This window comes from Psammomys obesus, unplaced genomic scaffold (genome assembly GCF_907164565.1).
Source record: "Psammomys obesus unplaced genomic scaffold, mPsaObe1.curated_primary_1811, whole genome shotgun sequence".
NCBI classification, from domain to species: Eukaryota; Metazoa; Chordata; class Mammalia; order Rodentia; family Muridae; genus Psammomys; species Psammomys obesus.
This window is the reverse complement of record NW_026594428.1, coordinates 14,726,933-14,745,399: the sequence shown is the minus strand read 5'-3', so window position 1 is coordinate 14,745,399 and position 18,467 is coordinate 14,726,933. Positions and strand designations below refer to the sequence as shown.

The 18,467-nt window shown below is 44.8% G+C and overlaps 1 protein-coding gene across 3 annotated transcripts in view; it reads left to right on the top strand.

Annotated features, from left to right (window-relative positions):
* The window catches only part of Trio (trio Rho guanine nucleotide exchange factor), a 287,480-nt gene that overhangs the window by 121,899 nt on the left and 147,114 nt on the right, over positions 1-18,467 (top strand). For all 3 annotated transcript variants that reach the window (XM_055619033.1, XM_055619031.1, XM_055619034.1), the window contains exons 7-9: positions 2,121-2,312; positions 10,365-10,496; positions 18,195-18,425. In XM_055619033.1, the coding sequence (XP_055475008.1) occupies positions 2,121-2,312; positions 10,365-10,496; positions 18,195-18,425 (555 nt within the window). The remainder of the gene's footprint in view (positions 1-2,120; positions 2,313-10,364; positions 10,497-18,194; positions 18,426-18,467) is intronic.

The following is an 18,467-nucleotide window of genomic DNA, read 5'->3' as shown; positions in this document are numbered from 1 at the left end:
AGTGATGGAATGAGAAGTAGGAAAAACAGAGACTGGTATAGTCTGCTTAGGAGGTGAAAGTGAGAAAGGAATGTGGAATCTAGTCTATGGATGAGGTGCAGAAGGACCATTTCAGTGAATGGCTCTTCTCTCATTCTCACCATTTTAAGTGAGAGCCTCTGTGTGTACTTTCCTGACAGACTGCAGAACAGCCTTCACTCTTAAGGATTCAGAGAAAACAACATTAGCAAATCCAGCCACTTTAAGGAGAAGTGAGGGACAGGGTAGGAACATGGATAAAAAACGGAGGGTGTTGCTTCTGAGTCACTCCCTGTGGTGACAGTGTGCCTGAGATCCACATCCAGAGTAGCAAAATACAGGGCTCAGAGTACCCAAGATCTATAGCCAAAGCAGAAGACACAGGGCTCAGTTTCCCCATGGTGACAGTGTGCCTGAGAGCCACAGCCAGAGCAGAGAAGACACGGGGCTCAACTTCCCTATGGTGACAAGTGTGCCTGAGAGCCACAGCCAGAGGAGAGAAGATATGGAATTCAGTTTTCCCATGGTGCCAGAGTACCCGAGATCTATAGTCAGAACAGAGGAGACATGGGGCTCAAGTTTCAGAGCTGTCATCCCATGCTTGCTTGCCTCTTGGTTCCAACACTGATAATTCTAAGGCAGGAAGTGTGTGTGTGGATCAGAGCTACTTCATGGGAGCCAGGAAGCAAACAAAGGGAAGGGAGAAGGGTTCCCAATAGACCCTGCAGAGAGGCACACCTTCTTCCTATAGCCAGACCTATCTCTAATAGTGCCATTAGCTGGGGACAGAGCTTAGCAAACGCTCAGCATGTGAGTCTTTGGAAGACACCCCAGATCCATAATACATTGCTTTTAACTTAAAGGAAGCTAGTTAACTATATTTTAATTAATTTATCCACACAAGCCAGGAAACGTGTTCTCACCTACTCTCAGAGCCTCATGAACTACCCTCTGCCTTTGCTGCTTTGGAACAGCAAGGTCGGTGAGTCTGTAGAAAAGGAATGTGGGTTGGACTTGTCTGGCTTCTCAGCCCTGTATGAAGTCAGCTCTACCCGGCTCTATTTGGATGATAATAGAAAAAAAAAAATCAACAAAAAGGACCAAAAGGTAGAATTCTGTAGGGTTAGGAGCTATGGCAGGTTGAGGCTCCTGCAGGGTGGTGGCAGGGTGGTGACAGTGTGGCTCAGAGGCCTGGGGAGGCAGAGAAGGGGCCCCAAATGAAGGAATTGGATACCCTGGCTAAACCAGTAGTGAGTAGCAGGATCCAAAGATTTGTCTTCCACTCAGGGGGTTCACGCACAGGAACAAGACAAGGTCACAAAAGCAAAAATACATGAGCAGTTTGGGATTTGTTGATTGTAGGCCGCACTCCAGAGTTGTTATCCCACAACTCTGAATGTTACAACAATCGGAAGAATGGAAGCAAAAAGACACACTACTATCAGATCATGCCTTGCAAAAAGGAGAAAGCTGGTTTTATTTCATTTTTAAATTCTGTATACTTGTTCTTGTCAGTCAACTGGTAGACCCACGAATGTCAGCAAAGAGCTTAACTTAAATCTGAGTACAGCGTCATTCCTGCTACACCTTAATTCTTACTCCTGAGTGAAAGCGGATCCCTTTGAAGGAGGTTTCCATTGGCACAGAAAGATGGGTTGGGTTTACACAGGAAGGAGAGCTGGTCTTCACATAAATAGCCTTTGGCTGCTAAGGACATATTTTTGAACTCCTGGGTTCTAGTCAGGCTCCTTCAGTTCTTGGTGATTATTTGTCTGTGGGCCTGCCATCTGGATCATTGTCAGGGTTGGAAGCCAAGAACTGAGCATTTGTGTGTACCCACTTGTATATTTGATTGCTTTGTGGCTAACAATCATGCCTTTCGGTGAGTGATTATTTTACAGTTTTAAGAATACAGTTTGGAACCCAGCTCAGGGTCCGTGAGGATCCTGAGAGTAAGGTGTTTGCCAGGGCAAGCCAGGTGATTGTGCTCTTACAACTGGGGACCGTGAGCAGGCTGTCCACAAAGCTCTCTGCGTTTCTTAGGGAGGGGTCTCCTGTCCGCACTCCCTCAGTGAGCCTCTTCCTCTGCCTCTTCTCTGCAGAACGTGTATGTAAATATAAACCGCATAATGTCCGTGGCCAGTCGCTTGGTGGAGTCAGGCCACTACGCCTCCCAGCAGATTAAGCAGATCGCAAATCAGCTGGAGCAGGAGTGGAAGGCGTTTGCAGCAGCCTTGGACGAGCGCAGCACCTTGTTGGACATGTCTTCCATCTTCCACCAGAAGGCTGAAAAGGTCAGTGCCTGGATCCCCCAGACCACAAGGTGCGAGCCAGAGTGTGTCTTCCTCCAGTCATCTTGTGTTCTTTGCTGTCTTCATATAGGATTTTCCCTGCCATCTCCAGCCTTCAAGTTGAAATCCGTACTGTCTTACTTGTTGCTGTGTGAGCTTAGGTGGCGGCATGTTTCACCCCTTGATGTTTTTTTGTTTGTTTTGTTTGCTTGCTTATTCATTGTGTAGATGAGAAAGGGTTCTTTGTGTAGTCCACGCCTGGGCCTTGCTGTGTCACATAGCCTGCTTCAAAACTGGCAAGACCCCATTCCCATGCCGCCAGTGCTGGGATTGCATGTGTGTCCCCAATGCCCAACTTTGTTTTTCGGGGTTGATTGTTTTGTTTTTTGTTTTCTGAACTAGAAAAAAAAAAAAAAGTACTTGCTTGGAGGATTGTTTTAGGGCATGAAAACAACTACTTGTCTCTGTGCTCTACAGTGTCTGGTGTACAGTAAATACAAGTTATGTATGTCTTAGCTGAAATACATGGAAATAGATCAGTGTCCAGGGTTATGATAAAGATTCCATACTTGGAGAATCCAAAATGATCTGATTTTTTTTTTTTTTTGGTTTTGTTTTGTTTTAAAAATTCTTTTGGTATATAGTTCAGAAGTTTCATATTTCAGTGTTCTCACTAGGAGTGTTTGGCCTATATTAGTAAGCAGTAGCTGCTGGTCTTTCTCTGTTTTCTTTCTACTCCTTTTCCCCCTTTCTCTTCTTCCTTTTTTCCCTTCCTTACACTTCCTATTCTCTTTATTATCTACATTGGGACACTGCAGGCTGTAGAATGCCTCTCAGTAGCTTCCATATCAGGGACTTGTGGAGATGCTCATGGCCCTTGTGGCCAGCTGTGCATCTGTGAGTTGGCTGGGACTTTCATCATGTTCTATGATGTGTGCCTAACTGCAAGCCTAGCCTTCCAACAATACTGTCTCCTCTTGGCAGAGGTGGCATTAGATGTTTTTGCCTTTCTTTGTCAGACAAAAAGTGTTTCCAGGAGGCCCTTCTAAACCAGCACCCTTCCCAATGCTCACTGGTGTTCTGCGTAAAAAAGGAGAAAAGGGTAGATCCAGACTTTTGGCCTTCTGCAGCCATAGGAAGGCTGTATCAGCAACGGTATGTGGGAATGACTTTTGTGCTGGCAGCTTGCACACTGCCACTAAGTAATGTAGGACCTGACCCCACATTGGCTTCATGTGCTAAAGTTGAAAGAATCTTGTTTAAGAGAGGGTTTGTAGATCTCACAACATGTCTCACAGCTCAGCTCAGGCACACCTGTCTGAGAAGACCCTGGGAAGGTAGCAGAAGTGAGAGATTGCTAATGACTCTGATGTTACTGCAGGGAGTGTGCTGTCGACGAAATACTTTTCTAAGACATACACGCAGGGGTGTGTCACTGTGAAGGCTGGGGAAGAGGTGGATGGTGGCTTCTTTGCTGGCATAGCTTTCTGTCTTTTGAAGGGAGAGGGATACTTCTGTAAGGCTTTGCATGATGGGATGGTGGTTCTGAGCAGGAAAAAGTATCTCTTTCATCTCAAAACTAGTCTCTGTTGATGAGAGAAGCTGTCAATAAAACTAAGTAGAGGCCCAAGCTTGCCCAGGATTTCAGCAAGGCAGTCTTGTGTTGCACAAGATAGTAATTAGCAATGATCTCAACCCTAGATCTCAGCCTTTAAAGTGTGAAGCAAGGAAAGAAGCTAGTGGAATAGAAACAGGAAAAACATCTTAATGGTATCATATAAAGACTGTGAGTAAGGCCTTCAGGTCTTACTGTTAGGATCTCCTAACTGTGAACTTAACTGACTGTGACCAAAGGTAAACAAAACCCACACATTGAATGTGGTTTAGAGCAATAGGACTCTTCTTTGGCATGAATTAGCATGCTCTACACGACCCTGTGGCTGGCTCACTCTGCTCCTTAGGCTACAGAGCAGATGCACTTGAACATCTGACATCATTGCTAGAGAAAGGCAGCTATGTATCCCTTACCTGGGTCATCTTTAATAGCCAAGCTGTGTGGCTGTTAGTAGCCTCTTAAGCCAAGAGTTGATGAATTGCTGTTGAGGGATGGGGGCATGGAGATGAGATGATAGGAGCATTAGAAGCAGGGCAACTAGTTTGTAGTAATGACAAACTGTAGTCTGTATGGAGGGATTCAGAACTGTGAGTAAACCCAGGAGAACAGTTGCTGCTCCGACTTGCTTAAAAACAATCCAAAAATATGCATGTCACAGGGCATCTCCTCACCCATGATTTACTACTAAAAATTTCAAACATGCAACAAAGATGAAAGAGCCGGAGGTGTTCTTGTTTGGGTAAAGTTTGAGTGACTGTGATTTATAAATTTGAAGGAAAGAAAACAAGAAGACTGCTACTGAACAGAAATTCATGGGATCCCGTAAGAGCTTCATAGCTCTCCAGGTCTCGGCATATAAAATGGCCAGAGAAGTTTGGCTGTGAGTCTTTGCATCTGCTTCAATCCCCTGCTGGGTGGAGTCTTTTAGAGGAGATCTGTGGTAGGCTCCTGTTCTGTTAACTTTCTTCTACTGCTTCTGTTGTCTGTCCTGTTTGGACAGAGCATAGGGAGCCTTATGGAAGAAGAGGGAGATACCCAGAAGGGACAGGAGCCCCACAAGGAGACCAACAAAGCCAAAAAAGCTGGTCCCAGGGGGGACTGCAGAGACTGATGCTTCAACCAAGGACCATGTGTAGAGAGGACCTAGACCCCCTGCCCACATGTAGCCCATAGACAGCTCAGTCTCCATGTGGATTTCCTAGTAAGGGTTGAAGAGACAGTCTCTGACATGAACTCAGTTGCTTGTTCTTTAATCACTTTTCTCTGGTGGGGAGACCTAGCCAGCCCACAGAGGAAGACAAAGCAGTCAGTCCTGATGAGACCTGATAGGCTAGGGTCAGACAGTGGGGGAGGAGGACTTCCCCTATCAGTGGACTAGGGGGAGGGATAGGGGAGGAAGAGGGAGGAAGGGTGGGACCAGGAGGAGATGAGGGAGAGTGCTACAACTGGGATATAAAGTGAATAAATTGTAAAAAGAAATAAAGTAAAAAATTAATAATAATAATTTAAGAAAAAATGGCCAGAGAAGGAAGCACAGCTGAGCTCAGGAAGGGCTGGTGAGGCACAGGCTCTCTTGTGTTCTGTCACTGGGCGAGGTTCGAGTGCTGCGCCCGGATACCCAGCGTGTGCAGGAGGAGCAGCAGGGTACCATAACAAGTGTTCCCTTACTCTCTTCCCCCTTATCCCACAGAAGAGACACCCAGGGATTCTTGTAACTGTGCCAAGCAAGGTAAGCAGGAATAGGTGGCCTTCTCTTTAGGCTTAAGCTGTTTCATAGCACATCTGAAGAGGACCGGAAATGTGGGCTTCCATCTCAGTCACCTCTTTGAATCTGATATCGTATTTTCATGAGGAGCTTAGATCTGAGTTGGGGGTATAGTGCTCAAATAACTGCCTTGCTGCTGGAAGCAGGCTTCTCTGTAGGGTTACAGGCCTCAGTGACATTTAGCATCCCACCTCTGTCTCCATGAGCTCTTGTGTTGGTGTTTAACAATGACATCATGAGTCAGCAAGAATGGTGTTTTGTAGATGTGTTTTCCAAAGATGTCCACATCATTCTCTCATGTCTTTATCTCCACTGATGGTCAAGTCAGAGTGTTGATTTGTAGACAGGAAAATGAGCGTCTGGTTTTAGTGACGTTATAGTAGATACTGTCTAGGGGTCTGCCTGTTTTTATAGCTTGGAAATGTGGCATATCCACTGGGTAGTCCCTTTGTGTTAAGAATATTTCATAGCAAGTTATTTTGGGGATTACATTTTTAAACAGCAAATTAAAACTACTTGATTCTTAATATTTTTTAAAGCTCCAAGTTTTAGTGTGAAGAACAGTTTAGAGGTTGTTGACCCACTAGTGCTAGTCTGTCACCACACGTGGCAGTTGAAGCCACTTGAGATTAAATAAAATTAAGTAATAAAATTGTAATAAAAATATACATAAATTAAAGAAAAATTAAATTTCTGTGTTTGGAGTTCACCAGCGCATACAACCAGCCGCTGTGTGGTTAGAGCGCCGACGTGTCTTCTTTGCTGCTGCGCTGTTCCATGAGCCAGCTCGTGTAGAGTGAGCTAGAGTACTGATTGCCCTGTTTTATCTCGGACTTTAATGGCTGTCTGTGCTTAAACAGCCCGAGACTAAATTAACTATCAGTAATTGTATAGTTCTTGAATATTTACACAGCTCTGAACAAATGAAATAAAGCTAGAGATCATTGCTTCATTTTGTCCTTCAGTCAGCCTCATGGAATAAATGGCACTAGTAACTGTCCAGACAGTTTGTAGAACAGGTTTTACCCATACTCCTCAGCATGGCTTGTGTTGAGGTTGGTGATTGAGTCAGTTCTCATCAGACTAACACACGGCTCTGCATGTACACTCATATTCATATGAAACTGCACTTTTCATTGACATGTAAAAAGTAAACAATTATTGTTAAAGTGATGTGTGTTCTTACTAAGCTGGGATATGGCTTGCTCAGTGGCTAAAGCATTTGCCATGTAAGAACGAGGACCTGAGTGCAGATCCCCAGCACTCATATAAAGCTGAGTACATTTGTGCGGATCTGCAGTCCCAAAACTTAAGATGAGAGCTGGAGATGGCAATCATCATCAGCCTGCAGGCCTGCCAGCCTAGCATATGCAAGCAAGGATCAGCAGTCACACACCTGAACTTACACACACACACACACACACACACACACACACACACACACACACACACGGCTTGCATAAAAGCAAAGGACAATGATTTACACATGGTGTCCTCTTGTGGACTACACATTTGGGTGACTTAGGCATGAGTCTCAGTTAAATAATTAAAAAGAATAGACTACCATTTCAATATTTCTTTAGGAAGCAGACAAAGAATATGGAATTTCCCATTTTAACTTTATTTTATTTTTTAAATAAACCTTATTTGTGAATGCTTTTCTTTAGAGCCTACCTTAACTCTTAATTTGTGGTAATAACAGTGTTCACATGAATAGGAAGGATTTAGGGTAAAAGCTACATATAAAAGCAGGCGTGTATCAAGAAGCAGACTGGAGGAGTCAGAGTAATTACCAGCCTATTTTGGTTTACATCAGACTTGCTGAACTGCTTTCTGTAGGCTTCTGTGTTGGAGCCCCAGAGCTGGACTCGTGGTATGTGTGGAAGTGCTCACATGCCCTGTGATTTTTCCTGGGCAGAGAAGAGGAAAGCAAAGCATTCTAGAGTGCAGTTATCATCTAGAAGTGAAAATAAAATGGGATGGAGCACAGAATGGAAGCCTGAGTTTTGTGCACTTGCTTTTTCCAAGGGTGGAGAGGTCCCTTCTGAGCAATAATCAGTGCACAGTCTAGGGAGCCTCAGTCCCTTCTCTCCCCACTGCCGTGCTCTGTAGAGCCATCGGGAGGTGGTGGTGAGGGTACATTGAGGAAATCTGTTGCCTGGAGGACCCTAGCTCCTGCAGTACACGTTTAGAGTAAATCGGTCTGCTAAGTAATTACTCAAGGTCTTGTTTTGAAGCCTCGTCAGTAATTCCTCCCTCACCCACTAGACTCAGTTTTGCAAAGTATCTGATTTAAATTCCTTTTCACCTTCTGCTCAGCAATACTTAGGAAAAAAAAAAAAAAGAAAGACATATTGAACTGGAGAGATGGCTTGGCAGCTAAGAGCACTGGCTGCTCCTCCAAAGGACCAGAGTTCAATTCCCAGTACCCACATGGCAGCTTATAACCATTTGTAACTCCAGTTCCTAGCATCCTTACACAGACATACATGCAGAATAAAAAATAAATAAACTTTGAAAAAAAAAAAAAAGACATCTCAGAAACTAGTTTTATTTAGTGTTAGAAGCATCACTTTTCTTTCTCCTTTTCCCTGTGCTAGGCTCTCATTCCCTGGGCCTACTTTCTCCCATTGACTGTGAAGGGGATCTCGGCCTATCCTGTGTGTCTTGGAAGGCATCCTGCTACTGACTATAGCCTTGCCCGAGGTATACAGAAACTGAAACGTGGCATCAGTTTTTGTATAAAGAAAACTCTAAAAACCCTGTAGCCAGCCAGAAAGCTGCTGGGAGCCTTCTGCAGGAGAAGGGGTAGGGGGCTTCTCTCTGGGAAGCTTTCCTGTTCCTTTGCCAGGTGCAGATACCTACCTCTTCATGGTGGTATCATGGTTCTTTCCTGAAGGGGTTATGTCTTGGGAGGAGGATTTTGACCTAGTGCTATTAGAATGTCATTGCTCAAGCTGGTTTCCTCTTCATGTCCATTCTTGAAAAGCCCGTTTTTAAAACCATCTTTGACTCGATCTTGGAAGTTTTTCTTGAAACACAACTTAAGTATTTTGTTATTTCAAGCATCTGTACTGGGCCTCACACTGTTTCCCATTAAATAGTGAACCAACATAGCATCTAACTAATGCAGGTGCCATTGAAGAGGCACCTTCCTCTTATTAGAAATATACTAAGTCTGTGTTTGGATACGTGGAAGTAGCTGTTGTTGAGGAAATAATTAATTGCTGACTTAGCCACCTGATGACAGGTAGCTAACTCCAACCAACTCTTTTTTGAAGAGGGTTCACAATGACTTATTAATTTGCACTAAGTACAAGAAAGGAGGAAGAGGGGATAAAGTAACGCTAAAGACTACTCAGCAGTACTCAACCTGTCCTGGATGATGTTTTTGGAACATCCTACCAAGAAACACTTAAAATATGCAGGGACAGTTAGTTATATGTGTCTGTGTGTGCGGGAGGAGAGTATAGAGTAATCTTACTATGCCTTCTGTTGCCTTGAGCATTAGGAGGATACCATAGAAGAGGTGATGAAAATAATCTCTGGGTCTCATGGTGGTTGAGGATGCTCAAAGCCACAAGAAACCAAATGCTGTCTGTTGATATTGCCATATGTCCTGATCTAAAACCCTGAGGCTTCCGTGTAGCTTCTTTTCTGAGACAGCAGTAATAGTACTGGGTTTTCGCAAGCAGCTGCTATGCGGGCAGCTTGACTGTTGAAGCTCCTGTATACTGTGAATAATTTGAAGTTCACTCTCCTTGTACCCAAGAGTTATCTGCCTTTCCTCTCCCTGCTGCCCACCCTCTGCATTTCCTGCTGAGCACAGAGTGTGAGGAACTGGCCTGAAAGAGAGTGATTACTGCATTGCCATCTAATTGGCTTAACTGAATTAGCCTCTTTAATTGGGCCTTCTGTGCTTCCTTTTGACACTCAACTGTGAAGGATTCTGATAGCATCTCCCTGGGAAATTTGGCAGTGATTTATCACCATTGATGAATTCTGGAGATGTGGATGGCAGTGGGGGAAAGTGAGGCGAGATCAGAACCGAGGTCAGCAGCCCAAGCTGAGCACGGCAGGCTGCCCCACCACTCTCTTCCTGCTCCTGTAGTTTCTTTTTCTCTCAAAGCCCAGAGGAGGCTGCCTGCCCTTCCCAGCCTGAGCTGATTGGTTTGAAATTCTCAGTCTTTCCTGTAAGCATGTCAGAGGAAAAGGAAAGTTGCAGTCTACCCCCTTTTTTCCCCCCATGAAGCCCACTCGGCTGCTCAGCCCTACTGGTCCCGAGAGAGGCGTGGGGAAGAGTGGACTTGATGCTTACCACTGCTGAGGTACAAGGCAGGCAAGTAGAAGACAGGATTTCAGCATGGGCTGGGAAAGCCAGCCAGGAAAGGACAGACAGAGAAGACAGGACAGTGTTGCTCTGGGGCCATGAGCAGCACACACCAAGGGTTCCATTCACTGCAGCTGCCCGCACCAGCAGCGCCCCTCTCTCCCCTATCCCCAACATCTGGGATGGAGAGGAGAGTCAGAGCGACCCTTTGTAGTGATATCCAGCCATGCTGTTTGCTTACACTCTGCCTCAGCTACCACCTATAAAAACCATGTTGGAAAATGCCCTCCTTTCAACCTAAATGATCTATAGAAATGATGTTTTGAAATCTCTTTAACCTTCCAGTACATGAGCAATGTGGACTCCTGGTGTAAGGCCTGTGGTGAAGTCGACCTTCCCTCGGAGCTGCAGGACCTGGAAGATGCCATTCATCACCACCAGGGCATCTATGAGCACATCACCCTCGCTTACTCTGAGGTAAGTGTGTGCTTTACTTAGAGTGCAAGGCAGTGACGGTTTTAAATCATGCTTCTAAAGTTGCAAGAAAGGAAGTTTTGGGCAGCTCAGGAAAAGTTCTTAAACTGTAGTTTAGTCACCCTGCATTTGGATTCCTGTTACATCGGGCGTGAAGGAGGAGATGCCGGTCTTTTCTGTAAGCATGGAAGACTCCCATGATGCTTGGTCTGGTGGTGGCCAGAAAGCAGTCTTTGCCTGGCTTGAGACTTTTAGAAATGGGTGTGCCTGTATTTTTATCTATTAAACAGTCAAAATCCCAGTCTTCTTTTCTACATGTATTACAAAGTCTCCATTTATACGCTATACAAACTCTTTTGCCTGCTCCTCCATCCCTGTGACTGAGGAAGAGGATGCAGGCAGTCCTGATGAGACTTGATAGGCTGCGGTCAGTTTGTAGGGGAGGAGGATATCCCCTTTCTGAGGACTAGGGGAGAGGGATGCCAGGGGAGGAGTTAGGGAGGAAGGGACCAGGAGGAGATAAGGGAAGGAAACTGGGATATAAAGTGAATCAATTAAAAAATATATTTAAAAAATTCAATTTAATATTCATGAATGATACTTGTCAGAGAGGAAGGAAACCACACTTCAGCCTCTTGTTCTGGATACAAAATATTCACTGTTTTGCCAAGTGCATAGAGCTTGCTGTCATAGACTTCCAAGTGTATTAGTTACTATATGTAAACGTGATCACAACACCCAAGAGAAACAACCTAATGGAATAAAGACTTATTGTGGCTCATAAGTTCAGGGCTCAGGGCGCCTCACACTATTGTCAAACAAGAAACAGGGAGACTGAGGCTGGAACCATGGCCAGGCCATAAACTCAGAGGACCTGGTGCCCTATTCTTACTTGCTAAGTGCTCCTTCAAATTCCAGAGTATTCCAGTGGTTCAGCAGCTGGGGAGTAAACATTCAAGACAGGAGAACATAGAGGACCAGACATTTTGTTTGTGAGTCTCAGGGCATGACATTATGTTTAATGCACACTTGTCTCACTTTTGGCTTCCCACTTCTGTACCATGCTTTGTGGTACAGATTTTAGGCAGATTTACCAAAAGCAGCTTGGGGAGGAAAGTGTTTATTTGGCTTTTCTCTCACTGTTCATCACTGAGAGATGTCAGAGCAGGAACTCAAGCAGGGCAGGAGTTGCTGCAAAGACCGTGAAGCACTGTTGCTTACTGGCTTGTTCCTTGTGGCTTGCTCAGCCTGCTTTTTTACAGAACCACCAGCCCAGGGGTGACACCACCCTCAGTGGGCTGCTTCTTCTGCATCAATCATCAATTAAGAAAATGCCCTACAGACTTGCCTACAGCTCAGTGTGATGGATGCATTTTCTCAGTCGAGGCCTCCTCCATTCAAATGACTCTAAGCTTGTGACAAGTTGACATAAACCTAACTGGTATAAGCTATCTCTGTGATAATCGTTATACTCCAAAAGGTAGGGGTGGGGCTTTTTTTCCGGAAGATTTTCCCAATTCTCCTAAATAGGAAGCATCTGCATTATCCTGTGTTGATGACTCTGAGATGCCTCAGTGAAAAAGACCTCAAACCTCCTCACAGTAGGCTGGGCATGGAGATAAATGCTTGCTGGGTTTAAGTCCTTCCTTGCTCTGAGTTGCATTTGCTCCTGTCAGTGTTGCAGAAAACTTGGCATTTGCATTTTGGTGTGCTTTACTAACTGCTGGCACTGCCATGTCCTTGGGCCCAGGTCTCCCGACCCCTAGTGTCTATGGGCAGGTTAAGTGAACATGCAGAGCACTGCTGTTCTTGATTCAGATATTGTGCAGTCTCTTCTTCTGCTAGAGTCACCCTCTTGGCCAACAGGAGCCTCCCTTTTTTGAGATCGATTTTCTGTTTTCTGTGGAATTAAAAAGTCAATTTTGCATGCATAGGTAGGGCTTATAAGTAGCTGCTTTCAGGAGGGATGGTCCTTTTGTATAGTCAAACTGAAAACTGGATGAATTTCTCATTTTTCAAATCACATTGACTCATGAAGATTATGGCTTCTGAAAATCATCAAGTTTCTTCCCTAGGGTACCATTCTATGCAGCATGTAGTGCTGACCTGTGAGGAGGAAAATGAATGGCACTGATACTCCCGATGAAGCCTTCAATTGCCTGCTTGGACACGAGTCTTTTTCTCCAGCATGACCCTCTGATTCCAGTGCTGGGCCTGTACCAGGCACCTGCACCCTGTCCTTACCAGAGTAAGAAGGCATCGAGCAGCATTTGTTCTCAACACAGCTGGTTATGCTCCTCTCTGGGAGCAGCTGAGAAAAATACACAGGATGTCCCAGAATACTTTGACCTGACTGTTGCCAGCCTCCCTTGCTGCTCCTAACTACCCACAGAATCTCAAATTATTCTCCCACCTCCTAAAAACATGAGCATCTTGGTTTGGAACATACATTTACCTATGGCATAGTGTTTTGTTTTGTTTTGCTTTGTTTTGTTTTCCAGCATAAATTGGTACTAATTATCCAAAATAATTTGATGGGAAGGAAGAGCCTCCTAGGCCGAAGTCTTAAACTGATTTTTTTTTTTTAAGCCTAACAACATGTTAACAACAGAACTATAAACTGTAGAAGACAGTATTTGAACTCAACTGAAAAGATTTTCAGAAAACATGGTGTAATTCTTTTGTTTGGAAATTACAAAGTAGTTTCTGACCAATTGAAACATGGTAGAATGGCACCTAGTTCCCACATTCCCTGGACTCAGACGTGTCCTTGTTTAGCATGTCCCACAATTCTGCTCTCCCCATTGCCCCTCTCTCAATACAGACAACCTATTCGTAGACCCATTCAGAGCTTTCTACTTTGACTTTTCTTGTCCGTGGATGCTGTCTAATATTGCACTAATATGTCTTGGCTCATCTATTTTCCTGCTTTTGATGTCTTAGAGGGTCTCAAAAGAACTTTGATTTTCAGCCAGACTCTACCCCAGGCCCAGGTAATCCTCTACCTCCAACTACTCAGTGCATGCCCTCCCAGCAGGTTTTGGCCATTATGATGTCACAGCAGAGACCCTCACACAGTTACCACAGGGTTGCTGTAATACAGCATATTGATCTCTGTTCCTCATGATGCTATGTTCCATGTCACAGCATCCACAGAGGACTTCTGCTTCTCTGTCCTCATCACATTATGTCCCATGTTCTGTCATCCATACAGAACTTCTGCCATGGTTGCCTGGCTCAGTAGACTCATCACTTTCTCCTGTTCTTTCTGTGTTTGTTGGTGGTTTTCGCTCTTGAGGAAGAAGCAGTCTCCATCTTTCTCTTAAGAGAGCGTACACTCTATGGGTTGTACCAGTACTCTATTTTGACACCTACATTGCTCAGGTTTGGCCAGTGACCTTTGGCAGATGTCCTTTGAACACCCCTTTACTTTCTAGCATAACAAGATGCCCCAAGGTCACCTTGCACCTTCCTGCTCACTCCTAGGGTCAGCTGTTTCAACTAGTAAGGTGGATCCTTGTATTGTTGTACGTTGGTTAGAAAGTAAGGGCAGAACACTTGCTTGCTTATGAGCTATCAGTGCTTTTGTGCTCTGTAAAACAGAATCAAGAGCATAACGGATACGTATGTGAAGGTGCACATGCCATCTGTCTGCACACCACTCACCTGCCCTTTTACATGCACACACACATACATACCCTATTCATTCGCCTACCCATTCCCTCATCCATCCATCCATCTACCCACCCACCTACCTACCCACTCACCTACCACCCTCCAGTCCCTCCACCTACGCAATCACACATGTACATATAAAATTCTCCGTGTGTCTGTTTGTGTCTTTTACAAACACACATGCTGATGTTGATTCTTCATTACAGTTCCTCTAAACAGCCTTCCCTTTCAGTGCTCATAAATCTCTCATGAGGCAGCAAGAAACCTTCATTGGTTTCTTTGGTCATCTGATATGTCCACCTTGTGTCACTGCTCTCTCCTAGATGTGTAGTGTGATTTCTCTGTAATCCACTTTTCCACTGCCTCCTCTTTAGGAGGCCAAGGGCTACCATTCCCCTGCTACCTCAGCCCCACATTTTCTCCCTGAAAGAAGACTGAGTTGCTTTGTTTTTTTAAGTAATTACCCCCTCCCCCCATCAGTACTTTCAAACTTGCTTTAGAATGCAGCTTCTTGTGTTGTCCTTAAGAGGTGGCAAACTTCTTATCTTGGGTTTCTGTAGTAACAGGGTAACCGCTGTGTACATGACTAGCTGAGAAGTAGCTCCTTTGTCTTGTTCTCAAGCTACAGGCTCCTAGGGTAGTTGTGTCTGTAAGCAGGCTGCCCCTCATCTGTGCTGCTTTCTCTGTCTTCTTTGCTTTCTCTACGCATTTTGTCTTTAAAGAACAGTATCTATCTACGTTTAGTCTCTCACTTGCTGTGGGAAACCTTCTGACTCTGCTTTCAAAACTCAAGCACCTGCTTTACTTTGTCTTAGTTGGCCTGTGCCCACATTACTCCTGTTTTTGTCGTAGTGAGTTGGATATATCAGTGAAATCATGCTCAGGCACTCTGACCTTGTACCAGACTTTTGAAAGAACCACAGAAAATGCAGGTAGCATTGCATCTGTGCAGATAGTGCTCTCAACTCACAGAGCTATGAATGAGTGCCAGTGTTTGAGGCTGGGATGTGTGGTGTTGTGTATTTTGCCCCTGTAACGTATATCTTTGGATCATTGTTTCCTAGCACTTGTATGTCAACACCATTCCTTTGACCTTGCTGACCTTTCTCAGGGTAGTATTTGCATGCTTTTTGGGTCATTGTTGATCTTAAGGCCTTGAGCAGTAGAGTCTAGGTGTGTCTTCTTCCAGCAAATGAAGCATCTTCCTGCAGGGCTCTCAGCTCAGGATCTGACTTACTGAGAAATGCAGAGCACCAAGTGCTACAACTAGGCTAGTCCAGCCCCAGGAGGTCTACAGGGTGTGTTTTCAGAGCAGCTTACCAGGATCCACATAATAGAGTTTTTGCTGTTTTGGAGCTCCTCAGGAAACATGCCAGTAGGGATTTTATACAAATCTCTCCCTAAGTGTTAGGGACAGACACACGTTTGCTACAGTAAGATTATATTTATCTCTAGTTACACTTGGCTTTCATCAGTACTTGCATTTTCCCAGCCCAGGTAGGTAATAGACTATGTTAGTTCATGCATATATTAATAGTGTGTTTATCTTTTTAAAATGTGGTTCGAGTGCCTGTCAAATCCCATAGCCCCATATTCTAAGAAAACAAAGAGCAGAGTGAAAACTGAGCCAGTGTGATCCTTAAACAGTTGTGGAAAATCTTGCTGTTTGCTAATGAACTCTGACTTTCTCTTCGCAGCTGCTTTGCCTTGTGGGACAGGGCTGGAGCCCGGGTGCCTGTCACCTAGTACTTGCTTCTGTACTTGGGGACGTTCAGGCTACACCACTCCCTGAGTACCATCCACCTGATGTTTACTTCTTTATATTTTTAAAAATTGTCTTGCTTGTCTGTGCGGCTGTTGTGCATGCAACTGCCTTCCACTGTTACTTCCTTCTGGTTATTGTGCACCACTTAAAATCTTTATGCGCGGAACAGCCGCAGTCTTTATAAAACATGTTGTGCATTTTTTATGTGTTACTTTATTTCCAAAAGACATGTACATTTTGGTCAAAGTTGCTGGAATATATGTGATGGGATGTTGTTTGATGGTCTAAGTACCAAATCTGTGCCAGCTAACTGAAGTAGGATTGTTCTTGTAAAGGGCTGTAGAATTGCCACTGTGGACTTGCTTCAGGAACTCTGTGCTGGCCTTTCCAGAGCAGAGGGAGGGGTTCGGCCTCAGAGTTCTTGATGCAGGTGCTACTGCTGCATTCAAATCATGTGCTACCTTGTCCTAAGTAACAACTGGAGCATAGGAATTCTTTCTAGGGCAAATTCAGTGAGAAGTCAGTAATTTGAAGCAACTGTTGAGTCTCAAGAGAAGAAACACCCTAGGGTATGTCAGGAACATTGCTACTGACTCACCCTGAAGTTAAATGTATAGGTAATTTAATCTTTCACATGTAATCAAAATGTACAGAAGTAGCATATATGCCATAGTGTGTTGGACACAATAGAAAGGTGATTGATGACCAGACACATTCCAGTTTATAAACATCCCAGTATGTACTTTTACACTAGAAGAAAGTACAAGTTGAGACTGTCCACACTGTAAACCTGTTGTGAATACAGCCAGTAAAGACAGCACTAGAGATGAGTTCCATCAGGGTGTATGTACATCCTGAGAAGGAGTTGGCAGGGGGTGTGGCACTTTGAGTGGTGAGTGGCTCTCAGTGTGCCTTTTGTTCCGTAAGCATGGTCATGTTCCTGGTGAGATCAGTGGTACTGCACAGACACAAGAAGGGGGAAAGGGCAGTTCCTCCCTGTGCTCTGATGGCCTCCTTAGCTGAGTGCGCATTCTCCCAGTCTGTCATAGGATCCCAAGTCTCCCCTCAGTCACTACAGGCTCCCAGTGGCTTCAAGGGCAGCAGATTTCTCCTGTTGCTCTCACCTCATTTTCTTTCAGCAAGCACTGTCTCTGGTTAAGAGGGCTCTTTCTTACCTGCTCACTGTGATTTAAGTTTTGATCCAAGCATGTATCAGATGAGTTTCAGACTGTCAGGCCTTTATAAGAACAGCCCACCATGCCACGAGGGCATGGAAAAGCACTTGTTCCATTGTTGCATAGCTGAAGTGCTGGGAGGCTTAGAGGAGTGCCAGCAGCCGAGTGCTGATGCAGCAGTGTGCAGGCCCTGGTAGGCAGCCTCTTCTAAGCTCCTCCACAGCCCAAATCAGCTGCAGTCTAGCCTGATGCCTGCCCCCTTGACAAAACTTCGAGCAGTCACCGTCTCAAGTTTGGAAGTGTTGAGCAGGAAGGTCTTGAGGTTTTTTGCGGCAACCCATCATGCATACATACTCCCCTGTTTTGTCTCATTAGGTGACTTTCTTTTCTTCTGCTGCCTGTGGCATAATTAGTCATAATCTGAAGAATCCCAAGTGGAAAAACACATATTGCTTATTTTGCACTTCGAATTTCCCTTTGCTTGTTTCTGTAGCTAGTCCTAGACCTTTTCTTTCCGTTGCAGTTTGATAGTTAACTGTCACAGTATAAGAACATGGTGGCATTCCAGTCAGAATTATTTCTTTAAAGTTAATACATCAAATGGTGGTGTTTTAGTTTTGTTTTAAATTTGTAAAATAAAATTGTTCTGGGTCCATGAGAAGGTTTGCTTCTTACCTGTGTTCGTTGGCCACTTTTTCTGACTGAGGTTTTAAGATCCAGCATCAAAACTGTGGTGACCTGCTGTATTTGCTCGTAAAAAAACCCATGAGAAAATTATTGTTGTAAGCTTCAATTTACAGTTCAGTTCTAGCAAAGCAAGCTGATTTGTTGACTCGTGTTATATGGAGAGATTGAAAACAATGTCTCCTGCTTTATATTGTTAGAAGTAAATTTGATTTTAACCTGGTGTTTTATAATGTTTGGGTCTGTGATGTCATTGGATAACTGATGGATGTTTTCATTTTACTTTATTCACCCATGGTTGCAGGTGGCTGTGTGTAGCATGTGTGCACCTGGTCACAGGGTCTGCGTGCAGCCTGGGCAAAGTGTCCATCCTGAATAATCTCTCCCATGTGTCGTGAGCAGGTGAGCCAGGACGGGAAGTCTCTCCTTGACAAACTGCAGCGACCCCTGACTCCCGGTAGCTCTGATTCCCTCACTGCCTCCGCCAACTACTCCAAGGCCGTGCACCATGTCCTGGATGTCATCCACGAGGTGCTGCACCACCAGCGCCAGCTGGAGAACATCTGGCAGCACCGCAAGGTCCGGCTGCACCAGAGGCTGCAGCTCTGTGTCTTCCAGCAGGATGTTCAGCAGGTGGGTGCCTGCCCTTCCCAGGGAGCACTGGGCCCAGTGAGG